Consider the following 18824-nt stretch of genomic DNA (forward strand, 5'->3'; position numbering starts at 1 on the left):
ACATAGTGCAAATAACCAGTCCTCTCTCATAAACAGTACCCGTCTATTTAACCCCCTATACTACTCTAATCTACCCCCCCTCCCCCATCCCCCATCCACCCGCTGAATGTTTAATTCCCGCGAAGAAGTCAATGAATGGTTGCCACCTTCGGGCGAACCCTGACAAAGATCCTCTCAAGGCGAACTTAATTTTTTCCAGACCAAGAAAGCTCGACATGTCCGAGAGCCATTCTTCGGTCTTCGGGGGCTTTGAGTCCCTCCATGCCAGCAGTATGCGTTGCCGGGCTACCAGGGAAGCAAAGGACAAGACGTCGGCCTCATTCTCCTCCTGAACCCCCAGGTCTTCCGAGACCCCAAAAATTGCCACTACTGGACTCATCACCCTAGTTTTTAGTACCTGGGACATGATGTCCGCAAATCCCTCCCAGTATCTCCTAAGTTTTGGACATGCCCAAAAGATGTGGACGTGATTCGCTGGTCCCCACGCGCATCTAGCACACTTGTCTTCCACCCCAAAAGGTTTGCTCATCCGGGCCGCCGTCATGTGGCCCGGTGGACGACCTTGAACTGAATCAGGCTGAGCCTAGCACATGTTGCAGTTGAATTTAACCTACTCTGGGCTTCCGCCCTTACCCTGTCCTCCATCTCCTCGCCGAGCTCCTCCTCCCACTTGAGCTTCAGTTCCCCTGTCTGGGACTCCTCCCTTTTCATGGGTTCTTGGTAAATATCCGAGACTTTCTCCTCTCCTACATCTCCCCTGGAAACTACTCTATCCTGGATCCCATTTGGTGGGAGGCGTGGGAAGGATGGGACCTGTCTGCGTATGAAGTCACGCACTTGCAAGTACCTAATGTCATTCCCCCTTATTAGTCTGAATTTCTCCTCCAAGGCCCTCATGCTCGCGAAGCTCCCCCCCCCCCCCCCCCCCCCCCCCCCCCCCACAAAGAACATATCGCCCATCCTCCCCACCCCCGCCTGCCGCCATGCTCGGAATCCACCGTCCATGCTCCCGGGGGTGAATCGGTGGTTGTCGCATAATGGAGACCAGACCGATGCTCCCACCTCCCCTACATGTTTCCTCCACTGGCCCCAGATCTGCAAGGCTGCCACCACTACCAGGCTGGCGGAGTACCTGGACGGCGGGAGCGGAGGGGAGCCGTGACCAGGGCTGCCAAACTGGTGCCCCTGCACGAAGCCGCCTCCACTCGCCCCCAAAAAGACTCCGTACCCACCATCCAACTCCTTACCATGGCTATGTTGGCCGCCCAGTAGTAATTGCTAAGGTTCGGCAGCGCCAGCCCCCCCTCACTACGGTTCCTCTCAAGCATTGCTTTCTTCACCCGCGGGGACTTCCCCGCCCAGACAAAGCCCATAATAATCTTGTTGACCCTTTTGAAGAAGGACCGCGGGTTGAAAATCGGGATGCACTGAAAAATAAACAGGAATCTTGGGAGGATTGTCATCTTTACCGTCTGCACTCTCCCCGCAAGTGATAGCGGGAGTGCATCCCTTCTCCGAAACTTGCTCTTCATTTGTTCCACCACTCTAGTCAAATTTAGCTTGTGCAGCCTGCCCCAGTCTCGCGCCACCTGTATCCCCAAGTATCGGAAACTTTCTCCGACCCACCTAAATGGCAGCCCCTTCAACATATTCTCCTGGACCCTCGCCTGTACTACAAACATATCGCTCTTAGTCATGCTCAGTTTGTACCCTGAAAACCGGCCAAATTCTCTCAATATTCCCAGTATACTGTCCATCTCGGCCAGTGGGTCCGATACGTACAAGAGCAGGTCGTCTGCGTAAAGCGAGACCCTGTGTTCCACCCCTCCCCTAATCATTCCCTTCCACCCCCTCACAGCTCTCAGGGCAATCGCCAGAGGTTCTATAGCCAGTGCGAACAGCAACGGGGAGAGTGGACATCACTGTCTGGTCCCCCGGTGTAGTCTAAAATAGTCCGATGTTGTCCTATTCGTCCTTGCGCTAGTTTTTGGGGCCTGGTACAATAGTCTGACCCAGTCGACAAAGCCCTCACCAAACCCGAACTGTCCGAGTACCTCCCACAAATAGTCCCACTCCACCCAGTCAAAGGTCTTCTCGGCATCCATTGCCACCACTGCCTCTACCTCTCTGCCCTCCAGGGGCATCATGATCACGTTGAGTAGTCTTCTTAAGTTGGCTACCAGCTGTCTGCCTTTAACAAACCCTGTTTAGTCTTCCCTGATCACCTCCGGGACACAGTCCTCAATTCTAAGCGCCAAAACCTTAGCCAGAAGCTTGGCGTCGACGTTGATCAGGGAGATTGGTCTGTATGACCCACACGCTTCCGGGTCTTTATCCCGTTTTAACATCAGCGATATGGTAACCTGTGACATCGTCGGAGGTAGAGTCCCTCTGTCCCTCGCCTCGTTAAATACCCTAGTCAGCACCGGCCCCACTATCTCAGAGAACTTTTTGTAGAATTCCACGGGGTATCCATCCGGTCCCGGGGATTCACCAGACTGCATAGCCTTCAAGCCCCCCAGTATTTCCTCAGTTCTAATCGGGGCCCCCAGTCCGTCAACTAGCCCCCTGCCCACTTTTGGGAAGGTCCGTCTAAGAAGCGCTTCTTCTCCTCCGGCTCCTCAGAGGGTTCTGAGGAATAGAGCTTGCTATAGAACTCCGGTTTCCTCCCACAGTCCAAAGATGTGCAGGTTAGGTGGATTGGCCATGCTAAATTGCCCTTAGTGTCCAAAATTGCCCTTAGTGTTGGGTGGGGTGAGGACCTTGGGTAGGGTGCTCTTTCCAAGAACCGGTGCAGACTCGCTGGGCCAAATGGCCTCCTTCTGCACTGTAAATTCTATGATTAAAAAAATAAATACTATGATAAAACTCCCGAAACACCTTGTTCAGTCCTGACGGGTCCTCCACTCGGTTCCCCATACCGTCAACTACCCTGCCTTTTTCTCTGGCCGCCTCCTTCTTCCTGAGTTGCTGCGCAAGCATTCTACTAGCTTTCTCCCCATGCTCATATACCACACCCTCTGCCTTCTAAGTTGTTCCACGGCTTTGCTCGTGGACAACACTCCCACCTCGGCCTGCAGTCTCCGTCTATCTCTAAGTAGGTCCTCCCTCAGGGCCTCTGCGTATTCCCTATCTGTCCAGTGAATCTCCTTGACCAGTCTGTCCATTCTATCTCTGTGGGCCCGGATTGAAATCAGCTCCCCCCCTTACATCCCAGCGCCTCCCACAGGATCGCTGCTGAGACTTCCTCTGTGTCATTAACCCGCAGGTAGTTCTGCATGCACTTCTGCAATCTCTTGCACCCCCCCTCATCTGCTAGCAACCCTATGTCTAACCGCCACTGCGGGCATTGGTAACTCCCTTTGCCGACCTGCAGGTCAACCCAGTATGGGGCATGATCCGAGATGGTGATCGCCGAGTACCCCGCCTACACAGTCCATACTAATGATGAAGAAATCGATTCTAGAATATACTTTGTGAACATGCGAGTAGAACAAATATTCCCTTCCCGTCGGCCATCTGGCTCTCCATGGGTCTACCCCCCTACCCCCCCCATCTGCTCCATGAACCCCCTCAGTTCCCTTGCCATCGCTGGGAGCCTACCCGTTCTGAAGCATGACCGCTCTAGTCCGGGATCGAGGACCGTGTTGAAATCCCCCCCCCCCATGATCAGCTTGCGTGAGTCTAAGTCCGGGATTTTCCCCGGGATTTTAATGAAGTCAGCATCATCCCAATTTGGAGCATATACATTCACCAGGACTACCCTCACCCCCTCAAGCCTACCACGGACCATAAGAAATGTACCACCTCCGTCTGCAATTGTGCCCTCCGCCTCAAATTGAACCCATTTATTGATCATGATTGCCACCCCCCTGGACTTAAGAGTCTAAGCCCGAGTGGAAGACCTGGCTAATCCAGCCCTTCCTTAGTCTGGTCCAGTCAGTCACTTTCAGATGTGTCTCCTGCAGCATGATTACATCCGCCTTTAGAGCCCGCAAATGCGCGAACACATGCGCCCTCTTGACTGGCGCGTTTAATCCTCTGACATTCCAGGTGATCAGGCTGGTTGGGGGGCACCTGCCCCCCTCCGTGCCAGTCAACCATAACCCTTCTTGGGTCCGCCCCCAGCCCATGTGCCGCACCCCTCCCGGTTGGCCTCCTGGCAGTTCCCATCCCCGACCTCCTCTCTGTTACCTAAGTTAGATCCCTCCCACGTCAGCAGAATAGCTCCCCCCACCCCCAGCAACAACAACCCTCTGAAACCCGACCCCTGCAATACACTGGCTGTATGGATACCCCCCACCTGACTTCCTTGACTAGCTTCCCGCTAGCCCGGTGACTCATCTCTCCGGCGCCCACTTGTCTCGTGCCCATTGTTCCCCCGTGCTCATGCACACCAATTCCCCCGGTCTGTCCTGCTCGAGCAGTCTCTCTGAGATAAGGAAGATCAAACAAAAAAGGGCAATCAAACAAAGAACCGAGTCAGCTCCAGCTGTAATGCTATTCCAGTTGTGTACACATCTGAATGATACCAATCGCCCGTTTCTGCGCATTAATAAAAGAAAAACACAGAAACACAGTACCCGTGTAACCCCCCCTGCATCAAATAACTTTAACTCCCATTGCTTCCTGGCCAAATTTCTGTTACGATGGAAGCTCCAGAAAGAAAAAACACAAAGATAAAGCAAACCGAAAAAAAAAAGTGGGAGGGGGCAGCCATCCCCCCCCCTCGCCCATTGTACCCATAGGCAGCGAAAAAAATACAAAGTACCTGTGAAGCAACCTAAAAATAGGAAGTTAGTCCAAGAAAAATAGAAGTCACGTAAACAATAATACTCAGACTCTGATTTTGGTCCGTGAGTCCTCAGTTCGGCACCAGTCCCTGATCCTTGGCGAACCCCATCGCCTCATCAGGGTCCACAAAGTAGTAATGCTGGCTCTGGTGCGTGACCCAAAGAGTAGACCGAACTTCACGTGCTTTTTGAACAAAATCTCCTTAATTCGTTTAAAGGCTGCTCATCGCCTGGCCACCTCCTGACTCAGGTCCTGGTAGATGCGCAGGACATTGTTGTTCCATGTACAGCTCCTTGTGCTCTTTGCCCACTGAAGGACCCGCTCCTTATCTGTGAACCTGTGAAACCTGACCACCACTGGTCGGGGGGGGACCCCTCCGGTCGCGGCTGCCTCACCTGCACCCTGTGTGCCCCGTCCAGCTCCAGCGGTCGAGGAAAGGAGTTAGCCCCCAACAGCTGCTGCAACAGGTCTGCCACAAACATCGTGGCGTCCGCTCCTTCGGCCCCCTCCGGGAGGCCAACAATTCCCAGATTTTGTCTGCGGGCTCTGTTTTCCAGGTCTTCAAGTCTGTCAAGCAGCCTTCTCTGTCGCTCCTTTAACCCATCTATTTCTATTGCAGCGGTCGTTTGTGTGTCCGCCTGTTCCTCCACCGCTTGCTCCAGCTCCTTGACCTTTTTGTCCTGGTTCACCCCCATTGCTTCCTGGCCAAATTTCTGTTACGATGGAAGCTCCAGAGAAAAAAAACACAAAGAAAAAGCAAACCGAAAAAAGAAAAGAGGTAGGGGGCACCCGTCCCCCCCTCGACCATTGTACCCAAGGCAGCGACAAAACTACAAAGCAACATAAAGTAGAAAGTCAGTCCAAGAAAAATAGAAGTCACGTAGACAATAATACTCAGACTCTGGCTTGAGTCAGTGGGTCCTCAGTTCGGCACCAGTCCCTGATCTTTGGCGAACCCCATCACCTCATCGGGGTCTTTGGTTCACTTGCTCCCGCTTCATCTCTTCAAAACTTCCTTTTATGACCCGCAGCATATTGTCCAGCGCTGCTTGGATCGTCTGGTCCGCACGTCAGCCATCTTTGATCCCGGGTCAGCTCCCACAACCTCTGCCCTTTATTTTCCTGCTTTCACTGCTTTCTGCTCTTTTGTTTCCATGCAGCTCCGCACGTTTAACTCAGCAACTTTGTGGCCGTCTTTTCTAGAGCTCAAAAGTTCCAAAAAGTCGGAAAACCAGGTCTCAAAATCTGGCTGGAGTGAGAGTCACTGAATGTGCGGCTCACTCCTTCATCGCCGCCGCCGGAAGTCCCTACTCAAATTAATTTGAACAGCAAATATAAAAGCTAATCTGTGCCTGGAGAATATATTTTAATATTTTACTCAACTTCATGTAATCGATAATCATATGCCAATTTCTCAACATGCTGTTTAACAAAACCAGATATCATTAATCAAAAAATTAAGAAAAGCAACAAAAAGTAGTCCCTCAAACGATCGCTTTACACCAGATTATAACTCTCTCAAAGCTGAACACTGTATCGTTGGGTGATCTGACCTTACCGCAAACCATATCTAACTGCCATAAACATGCTTGTCTCGTGATGTAACAAATTTTTGCAAAAGAATGTACTGCACAAATCAGAACTCTGCAACAATTGTCCAGAGAACATTTGTATGATCCATGATTACATTAATGTTTACAAGAAATGTAAATTACTTAATTCAGAGTAGGTGTAAAATTAAATCTTTTACAAAGCCTCCGTCTAAGTACTGTAGCTGATAATGTACTATAACCTAGTTTTTCAAATTTTGGAAGATATTGTTCAATATTAAAATCTTTCCTATGAAAACGAGTCATAGTCAGGAGTTTTACAGCACAGAAAGAGGCTCCTTGGCATTGTGTTTGTGCACCGGCCATCGAGCACCGATCTATTCTAATCCCATTTTGCTATGGCATTTCAAGCACTTATCTAAATACTTCTTAAATGTTGTGAGGGGTCCCGCCTCCAAAACCTTTTCAATCAGTGAGTTCCAGATTCCCATCACCCTCTGGGTGAAAATGTTTCCTCAAATCCCCTCATTCTAAATCTATGACCCCTGGTTATTGACCCTTCTACTATCTTGGTGAATCTCCCCTGCACCCTCTGTAGTGCAATCACACCCTTCCTATAGTGCGGTGACCAGAACTGCACACAGTACTCTAGCTGTAGCCTAACAGTAGCACAGTGGTTAGTGTTGTTACTTCACAGCGCCAGGGACCCGGTTCGATTCCCGGCTTGGGTCACTGTCAGTACAGAGTCTGTACGTTCTCCCCATGTCTGCGTGGGTTTCCTCCAGGTGTTCCGGTTTCCTCCCACAAGTCCCAAAAGACATGCTTGTTAGGTGAATTGGACATTCTGAATTCTCCCTCAGTGTACCCAAACAGGTGCCAGACTGTGGTGACTAGGGGCTTTTCAAATTAACTTCATTGCAGTGTTAATGTAAGCCTACTTGTGACTAGATACAAGAGTTTTATACAGCTCCACCATAACCTCTCTTATATTCGATGCATCAGCTAACGCATAGTACAGTGGTTAGCACTGTGTTAACGTAAGCCTACTTGTGACAATAAAGATTATTATAAAGGCAAGTATCTCATATGCCTTCTTAACCACCTTATCAACCTGTCCCACACCCAGTGCGGAGAGGGGCGGGGAAGGAGAAGGACCCCCTAGTGAACCTACTCCTGGGTCTGGCCAAACTTGCCATAAATAGCTCCAGGCAGCGGGCGACCGAGGGAGTCAGCCGGCCAGAGTGTCTACCCCTCCTCCGCAGCCCCATTCGTCTTCCCTGCTCGGTGGGTACCGCACGGGTTGGACTGCTTTATAGATCCCGATTTGCACATCTTGGTTTGATGGTTTTTAAGTTTCCATTTCCTCTTTATTCCTTTTGGGCTGTGCTCTGTTTGTTCTATGGGAGCACCCCTTTTAATTTATCCACCAGTTAATTTGTGTTCTTCTATTTAGTTGATTGGGCTCTATAAAACGTACGAGAACAGGAGCCTGAGTGTGGCGACTAGGGGATTTTCACAGTCCAACCCAACTGCCTGGCCCTTTTTCACTGCTTTACGGCCGGTTGTCCCTGCATACAGTGTCCACAGGCACAACAAAGACCTTCTGTGCTCGGTGGGCCCTACCGGGCCTGGGATGCTTTATCAGCCCTTTTAATTTGATGTTTTTAAGTTGCTCTTTGCTTTTGTTTCGGCAGTGCCCCTTTAAGGAGCAGCTCCTTTTAATTTTTCCCTTAATTTAGTTTAATTAGTTGGAACTACCAAAATAGTTAAACCCTGTCCCACTGCCTTCAGGGATCTATGGACAAGCACCCATGTTCCCTCTGGTCTATACTTCGAAGCATCCTACTGTTTATTGTGTATTCCATTGAGTTGTTCGTCCTCCCAAAATGCATAACGTCACATATTTCAGAGATAAATCACATTTGCAATGAGGCTTCTGATTTCTTATGCAATTGGTTACCATTTGGTCCTTTGATAGTACCTACAGAAATCACTTTCATTAATTGAAGCTGATCAGTTTTCTGTATTGACTTAAAGTTGGCAATTCAGAGCTGGCTGGAGGTTGTTTTGCATAATTTGGAATTTTGAGTCGCCTAAAGCATTAGTTTATTTTTCTGTGGATTGTTCCATAAAGGTCTCAAAATCTCAGAATCATTACGGCGCAGGGGCTGTTTAGCACAGGGCTAAATCGCTGGCTTTGAAAGCAGACCAAGGCAGGCCAGCAGCACGGTTCAATTCCCGTAATAGCCTCCCCGAACAGGAGCCGGAATGTGGCGACTAGGGGCTTTTCACAGTAACTTCATTGAAGCCTACTTGTGACAATAAGTGATTTTCATTTTTCAGAAGGAGGCTATTTGACCCATTGTGCCTGCACCGGCTCTCCAAACTAGCCTCAAGGCTTAATGCCTTTTCCCCTGCACTTTGTATCTATTCAATCATCTAATTCCCTCTTGAATGTCTCGATTGAACAAGATCATTAGATAATGTAGGTTATTGTGCAATTTTTATACCTGAGCCAGAGATAGAAAATCAAATACTTAAAGTTTTTTTTAGAGTACCCAATTAATTTTTTTCCAATTAAGGGGCAATTTAGCGTGGCCAATCCACCTACTCTGCACATCTTTGAGTTGTGGGGATGAAAACACGGGGAGAATGTGCAAATTCCACACAGTGACCCAGAGCCGGGAGCGAACCTGGGACCTCGGCGTTGTGAGGCAGCAGTGATCAAGTGCTTTTTAACCAGAGTATATGATTACAAAATATTGCAGCATTTAAACCCTTTGCATTTTGATACAAAAAATGCAAAATACACACCTTAAACAATCTGGGAAGGACATCAGCTGGTTGTCCACGTACAACAAATAAGCGAGAATTTAATTCCGCAAACTAGTATCAAGATCTTCAAGACACTGTAGCAGAAATCTGGGAGCAGAAAGAAACAGCAATGTGAATATCTCATTATTGACAGAGTAACGACGAGATCACACTACAAAGGTTTGAAACTAACACCATATCCCTCTACACAATATTTGAAACTAATCCTCCTTCCTGCTCCATGTAGATTAGAAATCATGGATTCATTCACATTTGGTTTTCAACCCCAGTGAGATCGTGTTCTGGTGTTGATTGCTGTTTTTACAGGACTCAAAGCCTCCAATGGAATATTAAACCAGTTTTGAAATGTGTTTTAGTAAATGGACATGGTGTACAATACAGCAGCTGGTAATGATTAATACATGATTGAGACCTTTAGACAACTGACCAATTCAATAACAAATGGGATAAATGTATCATCCAAATTCTTTACATTTGTTCTGTATCCGATGAGTTTAGATCAATCGGTGATATGTCATTTCATTCTTCAAAAGGCTCTTAATCCCAGCCATATCACAGTGAAAAAGATATTCAACGAAATGACAGTGTAGAAACTAGCAACCGAGAACATTCATTAAATTCCTGGAAGCTCAGATCAACCACGAGATCAATCATCAGGCCAAGATCAATGTAGCATTTAAAACTAAAAGGTAAATGCTGCAGATGCCGTCCATCTGAAACAAAAACAAAAAAAAGAGTGAAAATACTCGGCAGGCCCTGCAGATAGTAACTGTGGGGAGAGGAAAAGGTAATATTTTATGTTAATAATCTTGTATCAGGACTGAAAGATCATTGACCTGAAATATTAAGACAATACTGTTCAAAAAGAACAGAATATAAACCAGGTAACAAATAAACCAGGCGTTCTGTGGTAGGGAGACTTTGAGAAAACATCAGGAACAAAATTAGTTGTCACATGACAGCACAAGTTTAATAAATTGTAGCTAACAAAGATTTGATAAAGGAAAAATGTCCTACAAAACCGAGATCTCATTAAATAATGGACAGTTTATGTTGTGTATGTGGGCTGTCAAAGGTGTTTAATAAAGTACCATGTAATAGACCTTTTTGCACAATTGAAGTCTATGGGAGTAAAGCAGCAATGACAGCATAGAAAGTGACTGAGGGACATACTGAATGGTGCTATACAGACCTGTGGAAATTATGCACCCCAGAGGTCAGTGTTGAAGGCACTGATACACTGACACTAATAACCTAGATTTGGGTTTACAGGGCACAATTTCAAAGCTTTTGGATGGTAAGAAACTTGGAAATGTAGTTAATAAAGGGCAGATTGTAACAAAACATGGGATGGCAAAATGGGCAGACACATGCAGTTCAACACCACAAGAAGTACGATGTGCTGCATTTTGGGGGGCAGAAAACAGACAATCCAAACGAAGTGGTGCGATTTTAATGGGGGTACAGGAACAGGGAGATACTTAGGGGAGTATGCGCATAAATCTTTGAAGGTGGCAGGACAAATTGAGACAATAGGGATGCCAACACTCCAGGATTGGCCTGGTGTCTCCAGGAATTGAAGATCAATCCCCAGGGCACCTTTGTGGGGAACCCTGGAGTAAAATCATTAGGACATTTAAAAAGTTTTAAAATACTTTTCTTTGACCATTTCGCTTTACCAAATCAAAGATATTGAAGGATGGATTTCATAGAAGTTACGGTGCAGAAGGAGGCCATTCGTCCCATCGAGTCTGCACCGGCTCTTGGAAAGAGCATCCTACCCAAGCCCACACCTCCACCCTATCCCCATAACCCAGTAACCCCACCCAACATGAAGGGCAATTTAGCATAGCCAATCCACCTTACCTGCACATCTTTGGACTGTGGGAGGAAACCGGAGCACCCGGAGGAAACCCACGCACACACGGGGAGAACGTGCAGACTCTGCACAGACAGTGACCCAAGCTGGGAATCAAACCTGGGACCCTGGAGCTGTGAAGCAATTGTGCTAACCACTATGCTACCGTGCTGCCCCAAATCTAGGTTAATAGTTTTCGGAGCGCTGCTCCTTCCTCAGGACATACCTCTTCATTCACCTGAGGAAGTAGCAGCGCTCCGAAAGCTAGTGACATCGAAACAAACCTGTTGGACTTTAACCTGGTGTTGTAAGACTTCGTACTGTGCTCACCCCAGTCCAACGCCGGCATCTCCACATCATGGCTACCATCGACACTGCAAACTGCCGGCTCAAAGTGGAGAGGATCTCCAGGAAGATCGCGCATAAAGACACTGACATTAAGTTTCTACAAAGATGCAAGAAAGCAGACAAGATCCCGAAAGGGCTACAGATCACAAACCCACTCAAGTCGACCTACAACACAGACTACGCTGAGACACTCTGTCGGCGCACCTCTCTCACACTCAACCACCTCGTCCGCCAGCTCTACAGCAGACAACGCAACCTGGAAACCAAGATAGAGGCCATATTCTCAACTTGCGCTCAGGATGCAGCAGACCAGCTGCGGAACACCGCCAAACAGATGAGACAACAATACTATGCCACCTATATGCACACCAAGAACAGAAAGCTTGAGAAAATCGGCATCACCACCAGCAGCAACCAAGCCACCCCCGGTACCACAGCAGAAAACAATACGGGGAAGTCTATTGTCAACTTGTCAGACTACACCCTTCAACCAGACGAAATCGAAGTCCTCAGCAGAGGGCTCAATTTCTGCACCACCACCAAAATGGACCCCATCAGTCTCGCGGCAGACACGGAGGAATTCATCAGGCGAATGAGACTCCGGGCATTCTTCCACAGACCCCAAGAGGCCAACAGCGAACCCAAGCAGACTACCAATGAACCGGAACAGCCGACAGAGAGATCTGTGGTGCGGCAACCGAAGAGGAAAGAGTCGAATTGGACCCCTCCGGAAGGCCGCTGCCCTAGACTTGACATGTATGCTCAAGCCGTCAGGAGTCGTGTCAATGCCAGACTCATCAGTCGCCTTCACAAGACAGCCCTGAACGTCACCCAAGCACAACGCAATGCCATCCGCGCTCTCAAAACCAACCACAGCATCGTCATCAAACCAGCAGACAAAGGAGGGGCCACTGTCATACTGAACAGAACGGACTACTGCAAAGAAGTATACTGACAACTGAACAACCAAGAACACTACAGACAGTTACCCGCAGATCCGACCAAGGAACACATCCGCCAACTTAACAGACTGATCAAGACCTTGGATCCAGATCTTCAGAGCACCCTACGTGCTCTCATCCCACGTACTCCCCGCATTGGAGATCTCTACTGCCTTCCGAAAATACATAAGGCCAACACACCAGGCCGCCCTATCATTTCAGGCAATGGGACCCTGTGTGAGAACCTCTCTGGCTACATAGAGGGCACCTTGAAACCCATCGTACAAGGTACGCCCAGCTTCTGTCGCGACACGACGGACTTCCTACAGAAACTCAGCAACCATGGACCAGTTGAACCAGGAACATTCCTCGTCACAATGGACGTCTCGGCCATCTACACCAGCATCCCCCATGACGGCGGCATTGCGCAAACAGCCTCAGTACTCAACACCAACAACTGCCAATCTCCAGACGCAATTCTGCAACTCATCCGCTTCATTCTGGATCACGTCTTCACCTTCGACAACAAGTTCTTCATCCAGATGCACGGAACAGCCATGGGGACCAAATTCGCACCCCAATACGCCAACATCTTCATGCACAAGTTTGAACAGGACCTACTCACCGCACAGGATCTTCAACCGACGTTATACACCAGATACATCGATGACATTTTTTTCCTTTGGACCCACGGCGAAGAATCACTGAAACGACTGCACAATGACATTAATAAGTTCCATCCAACCATCAGACTCACCATGGACTACTCTCCAAAATCAGTTGCATTCTTGGACACACTCGTCTCCATCAAGGACGGTCACCTCCGCACTTCGCTTTACCGCAAACCCACGGATAACCTCACGATGCTCCACTTCTCCAGCTTCCACCCTAAACACATTAAAGAAGCCATCTCCTATGGACAAGCTCTCCGTATACACAGGATCTGCTCAGACGAGGAGGAGCGTAACAGACATCTACAGACGTTGAAAGATGCCCTCGTACGAACGGGATATGACACTCGACTCATCGATCAACAGTTCCAATGCACCACAGCGGAAAACCGCACCGACCTCCTCAGAAGACAAACACGGGACACAACCGACAGAATACCCTTCGTCATCCAGTACTTCCCCGGAGCGGAGAAACTACGACATCTTCTTCACAGCCTTCAACACGTCATTGATGAAGATGAACATCTTGCCAAGGTCATCCCCACACCCCCACTACTTGCCTTCAAACAACCGCGCAACCTCAAACAAACCATTGTTTGCAGCAAACTACCCAGTCTTCAGAACAGTGACCACGACACCACACAACCCTGCCATGGCAATCTCTGCAAGACGTGCCAGATCATCGACATGGATACCACCATTATAGAAGGCTTGCCTCTAAGGAAAGTGGAAAGAAACTTCCGATACCTGGGGATTCAGATCGCTAGGAGCTGGGGAACCTTGCACAGACTTAATCTGACACGGTTGGTAGAACAAATGGAGGAGGACTTCAAGAGGTGGGACATGCAGCCTCTATCGCTGGCGGGCAGGGTGCAAGCAATTAAGATGATGGTCCTCCCGAGGTTCTTATTTGTATTTCAATGTCTCCCTATACTAATCACCAAGACCTTTTTTAATAAAATAGACAGGAGCATCACGAGCTTCGTGTGGGCAGGGAAAGTTCCGAGAGTAAGGAGGGGGTTCCTTCAGCGTAGTAGGGACAGAGGAGGATTGGCACTACCGAACTTGGGCGATTACTATTGGGCCGCCAATGTGGCAATGATACGTAAATGGATGATGGAGGGTGAGGGAGCGGCGTGGAAAAGACTGGAGAGAAAGTCCTGTAAAGGGACGAGTTTAGAGGCGCTGGTGACGGCGCCGCGACCGATCTCACCTAAAAAGTTTACCATGAACCCGGTGGTGGCGGCAACATTGAATATCTGGGGACAGTGGAGGCGACAGAGAGGGGTGCGGGGAGCCCTGGTGGGGTCCCCAATCAGGAACAACCATAGGTTCGCCCCAGGAAGAATGGATGGTGGATTTCAGAGCTGGTACCAGTTGGGAATTAGGAGGGTGGGAGATTTATTTATAGATGGGACTTTTGCGAGCTTGGGAGCATTGGAGGAAAAGTATAAGTTGCCCCGGGGAAATTTCTTGAGATATATGCAGGTGAGGGCGTTTAGTAGACAACAGGTGAGGGAATTTCCGTTGCTCCCGACACAGGGGATACAGGACAGGGTGCTTTCAGGGGTGTGGGTCGGAGAGTGCAAGGTGTCAGAGATTTACCGAGAGATGAGGGAAGAGGGGGAGGAGTCGGTGGGCGAACTAAAAGGAAAGTGGGAAGAAGAACTAGGGGAGGAGATAGAGGAGGGTATGTGGGCTGATGCCCTAAGCAGGGTAAATTCCTCTTCCTCATGCGCCAGGCTTAGCCTGATTCAATTTAAGGTGCTACATAGAGCACACATAACGGGAGCAAGATTGAGCAGGTTCTTTGGAGTGGAGGACAAATGTGGGAGGTGTGGCGGGAGCCCGGCAAACCACGCACATATGTTTTGGGCGTGCCCGGCACTGGAAGGGTATTAGAAGGGAGTGACGGGAGTGATTTCGCGGGTGGTGACTCTGAAATTCCCTCCCTAAATACATCTTTTAACGAAACGTTTCATTATCCACCCTAATATTTCCTTGTTTGCCTTGATATTTTATTTGACAATGTCCTTGTGAAGTGCATTGGTATTGGGCAGCACGGTGGTTGGCACTGTTGCTTCACAGTTCCAGGGTCCCAGGTTTGATTCCCGACTTGGGTCACTGTGTGGAGTCTGCACGTTATCTCCGTGTCTGCGTGGGTTTCCTCCGGGTGCACTGGTTTCCTCCCACAAGTCCCGAAAGACATGCTGTTAGGTAATTTGGACATTCTGAATTCTCCCTCAGTGTACCCGAACAGGCGCCGGAATGTGGCGACTAGGGGATTTTCATAGTAACTTCATTGCAGTGTTAATGTAAGCCTACTAGTGATGATAAAAGGATTATTATTATTAAGCACGAGCTATATAGATACAAGTTGTTGAGCATGGGAGTTCTTCCGGTGTTCTGATCACCCTACCCTACTGATTTACACCCTACCCATCCAATGTCACCAACAACATTCATTTGTCTTCGGTTTGGTGGTGGGATCTTGCTGTGTGAAAAATAGAATCCCTCCAGTGCTGACGGAGGCCATTCGTCCCATTGGGTCTGTGCCAGGCCTCCGAAAGAGCACCCTACCTAGGCCCACACCCTTATCCCTGTAACCCAGTAGCTCCCCTTAACCTTTTGGACACTAAATGGCAATTTAGCACTGCCAACCCACCAAACCTCCACACCTTTGGACTGTGGGAGGAAACAGGAGCACCCGGAGGAAACCACACAGACACTTGGAGAAGGTGCACAATCCACACAGACAGTCTCCTGAGGTCGGAATCAAACTTCGTCCCTGGAGTGTGAGGCAGCAGATGCTGTCACAACATTGAGACTGAAGCTGAGCAGCAGCTTTCAGTTGTGATTAACAGCAACCTTGCAGTGCCAATGGCAGCCAACAAAATCTACGGTTAGTGCCAGAGTTCAAAGTGATCACATGGTTACATCCGAGCCAAGTGTCAGTGTTCTGACTGGCATTGCCCTTGAGAAACTCCCTTGAACTCCATCATTGAATGCTGTCAACGAGCATTAAGACCGTAGCAGCTCAGCATTAAGATCTGGGCCAGTGGTGGTCAACCTGCGGCCAGGGGCCACTGCTGCCCATCAGGATTCTGAGTGCGGCCCATGAGACATTTTGTTGACTGATACCCACGTGCAGAGTTGCCACAGTCCCCTGGTTTCCATCTGCGTAGCTTTTTTTCCGCCCAGTATGATTGACGTGATATGCACATAAAGCAAGGGTCCGTGAAGTGATTGCTCACAACATTTGACTGTGAGAGCCGTGCGTTCCTGTGTCCAATCAAGTGTAAATTTTTATTTTGTTTTTAACCTACTTTATACAGTGCCTTTCAAAACCTGAGGAGCAAGGTAAGAAATAGATGAGGCTCAAGTTTTTCACTTTCTGTTTACTCTCTCCAGCTTGTTACTGAATGAAATTAATATAGGAATATTGTAGATGCTGTCCCAATATACACAGAGACGAATGAAAACTGAAGCCACTTTAACCTGTTTCCTGGAATAAGCTGCTCTGCTATTGCCTCGCCTGCCTGTAAAAGCCTCCTCGAACATTATCCTTCAATCCTGCTCATGTTCGACTTATCTTGCAGCAAGAAAGCACTAGGTGGGGTAGGAGGCTGAGATTTGTTTTATATCACGTGAGAAATGTCATCCTGCTCATTTTAGTGCAAAATCCTACAGTTCCTCACCACATTGCGAAGGAGTTAAAAGTTTTGCTTTTCTGGGAAACTGTTCCAAATCCTGAGGCAGGAATCAATGCTGTGTTTGCCACGAACATTCTTCAATCCATCAACAAGTTTTTTTTAAATGCGCCTGTCACTTGGCGCAAAGTCACACAAACAACAAATAGATAATGATCAGATCTGTTTTAATAATGTTGGCTGAAGGATAAATTTGGCCAGAACACCTGCTCTTCTTCAAAATAGTACTATGGGATCTTTTATGTCTACATGAGGAGGACACAGGCTATAGCGCTGCTTATTCTTTCCTGCACACAGGCTTCTCTAAATGTCATGGCAGTCAGTGTCTGTAACCTTGACACACATCACACAAGACTCAGAAGGAACGCAGTCACCTATGTTCATTGGGGACTGAATTTATCTTGCTCCACGATCAATGTAAATATGTGAGCATCATTCTAATTGGGCAGCAGTTGTGTTGTGAGGCTATATGTAATAGCGGCATGGTCTGCAAGTGCTCAGCCTGCCACTGATCCAGTGAAGGGGGTTTGCATTGTGAAACAGAAGTCCTTGTACTTTGGTTTCATTTGAAAGATCCTGTGGCACAATATGCAGAACACCCTCAGTGAAGACCACCAGCACAGAATAAAGTTCTAGAGTCTGTTGCTCAACAGTCCAGAAGTTACAGATTCAAAGCCCACCAATGACCAAATGTAAAACCGAATTAAATAAAAAATTTCTCGGACAGTAACATTGCCATTGTAGATCAAGTGATGACATGGCTATTTAAAGGCTGACGTGTTGAAAGCACAGGAGTTCTCCCTGGAGCAAATGGAGAGTAGAAACATGTAAAAGCTGTGCAGCTCGTGCGCAAATTATATCTCCTTGGCCGTCAGTCATTGGAAGCCAGCACTTCCACATGGTATAAGAAGTTTTTTAAATATTTATTCAAATTTTCCAACAAATTTTCAACCCCCCCCCCCCCCGCCCACGCCCCCACCCCCCCCCCCCCCCCCCGCCCCCGCCCCCAACAAGAAAACAAAACACAACAAGCAGAAATTATACATTGGATTTCCCGCAAATACAATAACCCCCCATATAACAGTAGAAAACACAAATAGGGGAAAAAAAACACCTTAACTCAAATGCCACCCCAAAAGAACCCCCCAGCCCCTGGGCTGCTGCTGACCTCCTCCTAACGCTCCGCGAGATAGTCTAGGAACGGTTGCCACCGCCTGGAGAACCCTTGCACAAGGCAAATTTTATCCTCTCCAGCTTGATGAACCCTGCCATTTCATTGATCCAGGCTTCCACACTTGGGGGCTTTGCATCTTTCCACAGTAACAAAATTCTCCGCCGGGCTACTAGGGATGCAAAGGCCAGAATACCGGCCTCTTTCGCCTCCTGCACTCCCAGCTCGTCCGATATCCCAAATAATGCTAATCCCCTGTTCGGCTTGACCCGGGAGTTCACTACTTTGGACATAGTCCTCGCAAAACCCCTCCAAAACCCATCCAGCGCCGGGCACGACCAGAACATATGGACGTGATTTGCTGGGCTCCCCGAGCACCTCCCACATCTGCCCTCCACCCCAAAGAACCTACTCAACCTCGCCCCTGTCATATGCGCTCTACGAGTACATTTAAACTGTATTAGGCTGAGCCTGGCGCAAGAAGAGTTAACTCTACTCAGGGCAACAGCCCACAGACCCTCATCTATCTCCTTCCCAAGCTCCTCCTCCCACCTGCCCTTTAACTCCTCCACCGAGGCCTCCTCCTCTTCCTGCAGCTCCTGGTAAATCGCCGAAACCTTGCCTTCTCCAACCCATACACCCGAAATCACCCTGTCCTGAATCCCACGTGCCGGAAGCAATGGGAATTCCCTCACCTGCCGCCTCACAAACGCCCTCACTTGCATGTACCTGAAAGCGTTTCACAGGGGTAGCCCAAACTTCTCCTCCAGCACCCCTAGGCTCGCAAACGTCTCATCAATGAACAGGTCCCCCATTCTTCTGATCCCTGCCCGATGCCAGCTCCGAAAGCCCCCATCCATCCTTCCCGGGACGAACCGATGATTCTCCCAAATCGGGGACCAAACCGAGGCTCCCACCTTGCCCCTATGTCGCCTCCACTGCCCCC

General features: G+C 48.7%; 1 protein-coding gene across 3 annotated transcripts in view; it reads right to left on the reverse strand.

The window, feature by feature from the left end:
- Positions 1-18824, reverse strand: part of cry1b (cryptochrome circadian regulator 1b) — a 125569-nt gene that overhangs the window by 62885 nt on the left and 43860 nt on the right. The window contains exons 1-2 of one of the 3 annotated variants that reach the window (XM_072484896.1): positions 11322-11394; positions 9159-9266 (exon numbers count right to left, since the gene is read on the reverse strand). In XM_072484896.1, coding sequence (XP_072340997.1) covers positions 9159-9181 — 23 coding nt within the window. In that variant the 5' untranslated portion in view covers positions 9182-9266; positions 11322-11394. Of the gene's footprint in view, positions 1-9158; positions 9267-9651; positions 9888-11321; positions 11395-18824 lie in introns of those variants that run through there. The other 2 variants (XM_072484895.1, XM_072484894.1) reach the window with 2 other exon arrangements.

The sequence above is a fragment of the Scyliorhinus torazame genome, chromosome 19 (genome assembly GCF_047496885.1).
Source record: "Scyliorhinus torazame isolate Kashiwa2021f chromosome 19, sScyTor2.1, whole genome shotgun sequence".
Taxonomy (NCBI): domain Eukaryota; kingdom Metazoa; phylum Chordata; class Chondrichthyes; order Carcharhiniformes; family Scyliorhinidae; genus Scyliorhinus; species Scyliorhinus torazame.